At 36.8% G+C, this 9,582-nt stretch overlaps 1 protein-coding gene across 1 annotated transcript; it reads right to left on the minus strand.

Annotated features, from left to right (window-relative positions):
- Nucleotides 7,769-8,267, minus strand: LOC104757768. The gene is made up of 2 exons (XM_010480550.1): nucleotides 8,106-8,267; nucleotides 7,769-8,016 (listed from the first exon to the last, which is right to left on the minus strand). Exons 1-2 carry the CDS (start codon nucleotides 8,250-8,252, stop codon nucleotides 7,807-7,809), a joined length of 357 nt encoding a protein of 118 aa, XP_010478852.1. The 5' UTR covers nucleotides 8,253-8,267; the 3' UTR covers nucleotides 7,769-7,806.

Raw genomic sequence — 9,582 nt, forward strand, 5'->3', positions numbered from 1 at the left:
GAGAGTCGCATCACCTCCATTGTGTTCCGGTCGCACAAGGGAAAAACGTCGCTACTGTTAGTATTATTAGAGGGTATGCCCTTTGTGCCTGGTGGAGGACGAGGCTCGAAGATCATCTGATTTTGTGGAAGAAGCTCTGATGTACACCTCACTGCTCTGGGCTTCCACCTCTCCCCCTTTCACTAAATTTTTTCATTTACAAGATGAATAAATGATGTGTAAGATGGGAGCCTAGTTAGTTATTTAACTAAAAAATATATTCTATCTTTACTATATAAAAAATTGATGTCTCAAACTAATGTTATAAGTTGAAATACCTTTTTGGACTTTTGAGATTGTCGAAAACTACAACAAAGATATTAGCCAATCAATATGTGGCTGAAAATAAAATAAACAAGTTATAGGAAGCATCTCTCTCGCTTCTCCAATTCTCGTGTTTGTTGATGGAGTCATGGAGAGCAAAATTATCATGTTAGAGGATATCTTCGTGGTGGATAAGCTAGAACCTGATGGCTGATGAAGATGTCAATATGGTTGCTGCACTTGTTAGTCTTAGAAAATTCCATATACTATCTCAAGTATAAGGTCTATTAATTAATCCTTGAAAATTTGTTATTAATATCCTTTTCAAAACCACTTTTTTTGGTCATTTTTATTTTAAAATTTTTAGTTTTAGGTTTAGGTTCTCTATTTTACATTTAGTGTATAGTTTTGAAGTGAGTAGAGTTTATTATTTAGAGTTTAGAGTTTACAATTTACTCATTTTGTATGTAGAAAATGATATTATTAAAAATAGATTACACGAGAATATATTTTTGTGAAAAGTATAGAAAAATGATATTTTTGCACAGTGTGACTAACGTGCTAAGACCAACTCCAACGGTGGTTCTATGTCGGTTTCAAATCCACTTTTAGAGTTTTAAACCCTGAAAATTAAATCAAAAATGCAATTAAAAGATAGAGTTGGTTCTATCTTTGGAGTTTTTGGAACCCTTTAGAAGTGGGTACGTGTCAGTGGTTTATTGGAAGTAAAATTTAGCCAAAGAGAAAGAAAAAAAAACTCACCCGCGTTATCTCTCTCTTCTTCCCGAAACGACTCTCTCTAACTCTTCATCGCCTTCACCAATTTTAATGCTGAGTTTACCTCTGTTTGATTGATATGAGAATCAGTTGATTGAGAGGAGAATCTACCGCCGGTTTCATCATCTCCACCGCCATATTGTTTAAACTCCACCGCCAATTGCACCGTCTCCATCAAATTGGAGATTTAGACTCAAAATCGGAGAGATTTCGTTGAAGGATGCTCCAATATCCATCTCATGGTATGAATCTAGTTTTTTCCTGTGTAGATTCTTGTATGCTTGTATTGAATCTCTTGGTCAAGAATAGGGTTTTCTTAAATTAGGCATGAATTAGTGTTCTTAGTGTTCTTGGATAAATGCGAAATTAGTGTTATTTGAATCAACAAGTAGGTTTCTTTATTTGTTAGTAGTCATGAATTTGATTTCGGTTTCTTTCTATTGTAAATTCTAGAATTTGATTTTGTTGTCTCAATTTTTTTGATTTTGTTGTGTCAGTTTGTTTGATGAATTAATTACTCAAATGTTATCCAAAAGTTGGTTTATTACTCATATCTATAAATCTTTTGAAAATTACTAGAATGTTTAGTGTCCTGGGTGTAATTACAATTTACTCCTTGGATTTTGTTTCTCGAATTTGAGTTAAAAATTAAAAAAAAATACACATCAGCAAATTAGAATACACATCAGATATGATTTAACACAGTCATTAAGCAATCTTTTTTAGATCGCAGTTTTTTTTTAGATCCACAGTTTTGTTTTCTTGTTTATATCAAAGAGAGGGAAAGTGAATAGGTTTTAACTGTTCACAAACCGCAAAAAAAAAAAAATATCGAAACTATCGTCGTCTCTTGTCGCCGGCGATACTCTGTTGTTGTCTACTCTCTTGCCGTCAATCTCCCGCCGTCATCTCTCACCGTCATCTCTCACCGTCTTTACTCGTTCTCTCTATCTTCGTCGTTGCACTCTCTTTCTTCGTCGTCGCTCTCTCTTTCTCTTCGTCTTCTTCGTCTTCGTCTATCCGGTATGTGTCGACTGTTTAGTTTCGAGTTTTCCGGCTGAATGTGGGTTTTTTCGATGATTTACCGCTGATTGTCGCCGTTGTTAATGACGGCTGATTTGTTAGATCTATTCGATTCGATGGCTGATTTACTTTTTGTTTTATGTTGCGGCTCAGTTATTTTAGGGTTTATGGCTGATTTGTTAGATTTATTCGATTCGATGGCTGATTTACTGTTTGTTTTATTTTGCTGACGGATGAGTTGTGACTGAGATATTTTGTGCTTTAGATCTGAGTTATGTGTTTGTGGCTGAGTTATGTTATGCTTTGTGTATGAGTTTGTTTTATGTTATGGCTGATTCATTTTATGATTTACTTATGAACTATAACAGATGTCGATGGTGATTATTTCTTCTGAAGAACAAGCAAGGGATTACCCCCCAAGACTATACGCTAAAATAGAGTCTAGAGATATAAACACAAATTTCAGGATGAAAGAATTCCCTCAGATTAGGGAATCAATAGGACTGGATGCGTGGGAAGAAACGAAGAAAGTACCAATTGGAATAATCTCTAAGCTAGTTGATAGCCAATTCGTCTGGTCTGGTAAGGTTGTTCATTTCCTACTATGTAACCAGTTAAGGGTACATAAGAAGGAGCTTTGGTTTGTGGTCGGCGGTCAACCTATCAGGTTTGGGTTGAATGAGTTTCATTATCTGACGGGGTTAAACATAGACCCAATGCCTACTGAACGGTTTGAACTTGAAGAGGAACACAAAGAGTTCTTCAGACTTTTGAAAGTGCCTGGTGGGGCAGGTCCAACGCTACTTGAACTCAGGGAAGCATTAAAAGTGTGCCGGGGATGGGTTAACCTTGATCATCGTAAATGGTTGGGGCTGTTGCTTCTTCAACACATTGGACTTTATGGTTTGCATCATAACTCTAGAATTCCATATGAAAGTGCCAAAAGAGTTTTTGATGATGAAGCAATGAAGACGTATCCGTGGGGTCGGTCAGCATTTGAAGCTCTTGTTGATTCCATAAAGATGTTGAACCCTACGGGAAAGTCGTACACCCTCAGTGGGTTTACACCCGTGTTACAGGCTTGGGCGTATGAGTCCATCAAATGCTTTGGAGAACGGTTTGGGAATGCATCAGCTAATGATGGTGGCATACCGATGCTTCAATGGGGTGGAAACCGTACACGTTCATCGCTGGAAACCGCAATTGCTGAAGAGATCAAAGCGCTTGGTGAGGTAAGGTTTATATCTGGTTGAGTGATTGTTTAGTAATGGATGAGTTATGATGTAGTTATGGCTGAGTTATTGTTTAGTAACGGCTGAGTTATGTTTTAGTAATGGATGATTTATGCTTTAGTGTTGGCTGAGTTATGTTTTAGTAATGACTGATTTATGCTTTCATTAGTAATGACTGAGCTAAAACTTACTGATGGGTTTCATAATCTCTTATGTTACAGCTGCGTGTGATTAATATGGTTATGAAGGAAAATGACTGCAAGCTATTTCATTCGTGGTCAGAAGAAGAAGACGACCCAGCAATCGATCGCCTGATCGAAGACATACATCTAAATACGTTTGTTAAAGGTTTTTGGGATGTTAAGGGGAGTGATAAGAAGAAAAAGAAAAAGAAAGCTGAAGCAGTTGTTGAGTCTGAATCTCCTCCTGCAAAGAAGCGGAAAGTTCAGAAGATGAAAGTTTCCAACAGTCAGGAAACTAGTGAAGGAGTTGCACAGGAGAGGAAGAAGAAAGGAAAAAAGGTAAGTGAGGAGGAAGATGATCTCTACGAATTGATCTCTAAGTTATACACAAGGTTTGACACCGTTGATAGGAACATTGAAAATGTATCGGCGAATCTGGAGAAGAAGATGGATGAAAGGATTGAAACCAGGCTTGGATCTTTTGAGACGGACCTCAAACAGATGAAAGAGCTCGTGCTTTCAAAGAGCACGACTGACCAGACTTTAAAAATGGGACAGGAACTAAATAACCTGGGACATGGACAGGAACTTCAGACATCAAAAGGTCCACCAAAAGTTCCGGTAATGTCTGGTTTATCTTTGTTTTATGGCTGATTTTTCAGAATGTTTAGGCTGAGTTATTATAATTTCAATTGTCTTCGCTATGATATACAGGAAAAGAACTCTTTGACTTCTCCTAAGAAGTCTCCAGATGCTAAGAAACCAGCTGATACGAAAACAGGGCCTTCCACGAGGAGAAATGCCAAAGAGTTAGAGGCGTCAGAGAAGGCCAAAGAGTTAGAGGCGGGAGAGCCGGTAATGTCTGGTTTATCTTTGTTTTATGGCTGATGTTTCAGAATGTTTAGGCTGAGTTATTATAATTTTAATTGTCTTCGCTATGATATACAGGAAAAGAACTCTTTGACTTCTCCTAAGAAGTCTCCAGCTGCTAAGAAACCAGCTGATACGAAAACAGGGCCTTCCACGAGGAGAAATGCCAAAGAGTTAGAGGCGTCAGAGAAGGCCAAAGAGTTAGAGGCGGGAGAGAAGGTAATGTCTGATTCATCTTTGTTTTATGGCTGATTTTTCAGAATGTTTAGGCTGAGTTATTATAATTTTAATATACAGGAAAAGAACTATTTGACTTCTCCAGATGCTAAGAAGTCTCCAGCTACTAAGAGACCAGCTGATACGAAAAGACGGCCTTCCACGAGGAGAAATGTTAAAGAGTTAGAGGCGGTAGAAGAGGCCAAAGAGTTAGAGGCGGCAGAGAAGGCCAAAGAAGTAGCTGCGTTAAAGAAGCCCAAAGAAGTAGCTGCGGCAAAGCAGGCTAAAGAAGTAGCTGCGGCTGGAGGTAGAGGTGGAGGTAGAGGTAGAGGTAGAGGTAGAGGTACAGGTAGAGGTACAGGTAGAGGTAGAGGTAGAGGTAGGGCGCCTACAAATCCTACTGCTGCTGTTGTGGCTGCTGGTGTTAAGCCGTTGAAATTTGTACTACCTGGAGGTTCAGAAGCTGGTGCAGAAGCTGGTGCAGAAGATATTACAGACGAGTATTTTGCTGAAGCCGACTCACTTGAACCTGAATCTGAGGATGATGAGGAGGAAAAGATTAGGCTTGATAGAATTAAAGCTTTAAGGCTGGAGAGTGTTAAGCTGTCAGCGGATGGGAGTGCATTGAATACACAACAAGATCATCCAAGCTGGATTTTCCCTAATATTGGAGACAACGGACTGACGTGCATGAGGAAGAACTGTTCACCTGGACCTGGAATATATGATCCTCTGGCACCTGTTGATCCGGTGAAGTTGCAGAAACTTTTGGAGTACCTAAAGAAAGCCGAGTATGACCCTTTAGACCCTTTTGCTTAACAAGTTAATAACAGCTTGTTAACATTATATTAACTTGTGTTTATTTGTTTGTTAGGAATATCCCGTTAGGCAAAGGCGGAATGGAAATTGAATTCTATAGGGTGCTAATGACCGAACGAAAGGAATGGCCAGTGAAGCCAGAAGAATATGGTAAATATGGGTGGCTTACTGATGAAGTAAGTTTATCTTAATGTCTTAGTTATTGTTGTCGTTGTCTGACTTATATTACATTATGGCTGCGTTGTTGTTTACTACTCAGTTTTCTGTTGTACAGCACTTGGGCGCGTTTATGAGAGTCCTTAGGTGTAGGTACAAACGAGATCCCTTCCCATTCCACAACAAACGCATTGCGTTTATAGACCCGTGGTTCACCAGTGAAATGGTTCACCGTCATTATCCGTTGTTCAAGTCCGAACCCAAGTTTTTTACAATGACTGGCAATTGTTATGAAGAATTAGTTAAAGGTTTGATTCCATCAGATGAACAAACTAATTTGAAGTGGATAGAAGATGTGGATCACCTGTATATTGCTCCACAAATTGGAGGCGATCACTGGGTGGCGCTGCACGTGGATCTCAACAGAAGGCATATTGATTGCTATGATAGCATCGTGGGACAAGTAACCGGAGAGAGTGAGCTTAGAATGCTGAATGCTTGTAGGGCGTTTACGCGGATGATTCCAGCAATGATGAACGCGAACGTTCCTCACGAAATTCGTACACCTACTTACAAACAGTTTACCTTCAGGAGGAGGACAGTCTCCAAGGTCCCTCAAAACGTACAGGTTGGTGACTGTGGCGTGTACGCTTTAAAGTTTATAGAATGTCTAGCGCTTGGTGTGTCTTTCGATGGAATCTGTGATCAAAACATCCAGGGTATACGTGTTAAAATGGCAGCAGAAATCTTCGATGAGTCACCTGATTTTATGAATCAGTTCACGTAAAAAACATTTGTATTTCTTTTGGTAGGTAGGACTTGCACTTTGGATATGTAAAAAAACCTTTGGATTTCTTTTGGTAGGAATTGTACTTGGATATGTAAAAAAACATCTGGATTTCTTTTGGTAGGAATTGTACTTGGATAAGAAAGTTCTTTGTTTAGTATCTTTTCAATGTTACGGCTGAGTTATGTACTTCACACGGCTGAGTTATAATTAAATATTGAATAAACATATATGTTATGGCTGAGTTATATATTTCGAACGGCTGAGTTATCTACTTCGTACGGATGAGTGAGTTATGGCTGAGTTATGAACTTGGTACGGCTTCGTTTAGTCTTTCGTGCCGTGCCTCGATATTACTAAAAGTGTTGTTGGGGAAGCCCAAACAATAATTCTGTGCCTGCTCAGATCCACACGCGTAATCAATTTATAAAGTTAGTTTTTTCACAATATATTATACAAAATAATTAAAAAATTGAACTCAAAATTCGAATAAAAAATCTTAAAATTCCGACAAATTGACTAAGTGATGGCTGAGTTATTGACTTACACGGCTGACTTATAAAATATTTGTAAATTTACATTATTATAACTCAACATTTAAATGTAAAATTGAATTATGAATATTACAATTATTATAACCAATAAAAAGTAATAATTATAGAGAAAGATTGATTTTTACACATTCTCACCAAGGATGTGTAAAACATACAACACATGACGTTTAGGGGTTAGGGTTAGGGTTAGGGTTGGGGTTTAGGGTTTGAGATGTAGGGTTCAGATTATTTGATTTTTGGATTTGGTTCTAATGTGTTTTAATGTGTATAGTTTAAGGTGGTAATATGGATATAATAATATTATTACCATTTGAATATTTTTTTAAAAAATCAAAAAATCAAAAAATATTTGGTTATTTCCGGTTATGGGTCGGTTATATTAATATCTAACCATAAATAACCCAAAATATATTGTAATTAAGTAGATTAGCCTAATATAACAGAAATTAAGCCGAATATATCCGAAATTAATTAAACATACCAATTCAAAAATATCAAATTGGAAAATTTATTTTATCGGTCGGTTCGGTTTAGTCGGTTATTTAGGCATTCTAATAAATAACCCAAAATATATTGTAATAAAGTAGATTAGCCTAATATAACCGAAATTAAGCCGAATATATCCGAAATAAACCAAACATACCAATTCAAAAATATCAAATTGGAAAATTTATTTTATCGATCGGTTCGGTTAAGTCGGTTATTTAGTCATTCTAGTTTGAGGGTTGGCTGAGATATCGTCTATGACGGCTGAGTTATAATTAATGATGACTGAGTTATAATTAATCATGACTGAGTTATTAAAATAGATTGATAAAACACCACAACATAGAAAGTTCATATCAATTCCAAAAAAAAAAAAAAAAAACAACGGAGCTTGACTAATCTCACAGATACTTGTTCAAGCTCTCAAACTTCTTCTCCAGCGCGTCATATTTCTTTTCCAAATACAAGATCATTTCTTCTTGAATCTCGATGCGCTTCTTGGTTGCATCCAAGTCCTGCTTCATCTCATTCTTCTCCTCCTGAGTAACCCTAAACTCTTCGCGCACTGCATCAGTCCACCACTTCCTGAAACCGCAGCCTTGACCGGGACCCTTACAAATAGTACATAATTCATATTAGACTAAAAAAAAAGTCAGAAACAGAACACAAAACTCAACAATAAGAGTACAAAAATCTTTACATCTGTGATGTCATACGGACAACTGAAATAACGTTCTCCTCTCGTGGTAGGATCATTAGAAGTGGCAACGAGAAGCACCGCACCGCAATTACACCCGATTGGAACGCCCTTGTCTCGCCTCCGGATTTCGCCGTACCTCATTTTCATATTTATTTCATTACGATTCAGTTCCTACAGTTCCACAAACACAATATTAAGATAATGCTTTGAGATTTCAGATAGTCTAGAGATCTACCTCAGCTAGTGCTTCAGAAGCAGTTTTCTCATCAGCCCTGGAGTTGCCGCCGTATATATCTCTATTTGCCATCATCTTGACTCGATCTCGATTACTGAAGCAATAAATCACACCAAATCCCTTAATTTATACTAAAACAATATATCGAACGACGTCGTTTGACAGTAATATACTTGAAGGCTGAGTTGTGTTCTTTACACGACTGACTTAGGATAGTCAGTTAAATTAACAACTTTGTTATGGCTGACTTATGCAACGGCCATAATAATGGTTTTACGGCTGAGTTATCCGACGGCCACCCTATTAATTTATTATATACCCGCTCGGGAATGCAAAAAGGGTTGTTGGGGAGACGCAAACAATAATTATGTTTCTTGTTATCATCCATACGCTTAATAAAAATATTTTAAACGATTTATTATTAAAAATAAATTCAAAAATTTGAATTCAAATTTGTCATGTATTTTTATTTATTATTAAAGAAGGGGCCAGTAATTTGACTAAGTAGTGGCTGGGTTATTGACTTAAACGGCTGAGTTATGAGATATTTGTAAAATAAGGTTATTATAACTCAAAATTAAAATTTAGAATGGCAAAATGAATATTACTATTATTATAACCAATAAAAATAATAATTATAGACAAAAAGAGTGATTTTTACACATTCTGATCAAAATGTGTCAAACATACCAAAACATGTTGTTTAGGGGTTAGGGTTAGGGTTAGGGTTTAGGGTTTAGAGTTAGATGAGGTAACATTATTTGTTTTTAATATAACAGTTTGGTTTTGGATATAATGTGTTTGGATTAAGGTGGTAATATGGATATACTTATGGTTGAACCATTTTGAAAATAATTTTTTTAAAAAAATTTTAAAATTTTGAAATTAATTTTTGGTTATTTCCGGTTATTGGTCGGTTAGATGAATATCTAACAATAAATAACCCAAAATATATTGTAATTAGGTAGATTAGCATAATATAACCGAAATAAGCCGAATATAAGAAAACTAGGCAAACATACCAATACAAAAATACCAAATTGGGAAAAATTATTTTTTCGGTTCGGTTCGGTTTAGTCGGTTATTTAATCATTCTAATTTGAGGGTTGGCTGAGATACCGTTTATGACTGCTGAGTTATCTTTCCAGCATCGACAGTTACAATGAGAGGAAAAGTGAACAGTTTTTAAAACGCGGAAAAAAAAAAACTCTCTGTCCTTATCGTCGGCGAAATCTAACCCTA

This window comes from Camelina sativa, chromosome 17 (assembly GCF_000633955.1).
Source record: "Camelina sativa cultivar DH55 chromosome 17, Cs, whole genome shotgun sequence".
Classification (NCBI taxonomy): Eukaryota; Viridiplantae; Streptophyta; class Magnoliopsida; order Brassicales; family Brassicaceae; genus Camelina; species Camelina sativa.

What these genes read in the sequence shown, in the direction of transcription:
- LOC104757768 (XM_010480550.1), bottom strand. Translation starts at nt 8,252, where the DNA reads ATGAAAATGAGGTACGGCGAAATCCGGAGGCGAGACAAGGGCGTTCCA. An exon ending in GTCCGTATGACATCACAGAT is followed by an intron (nt 8,017 to 8,105) that starts GTAAAGATTTTT and finishes ACTATTTGTAAG; the next exon opens with GGTCCCGGTCAAGGCTGCGG.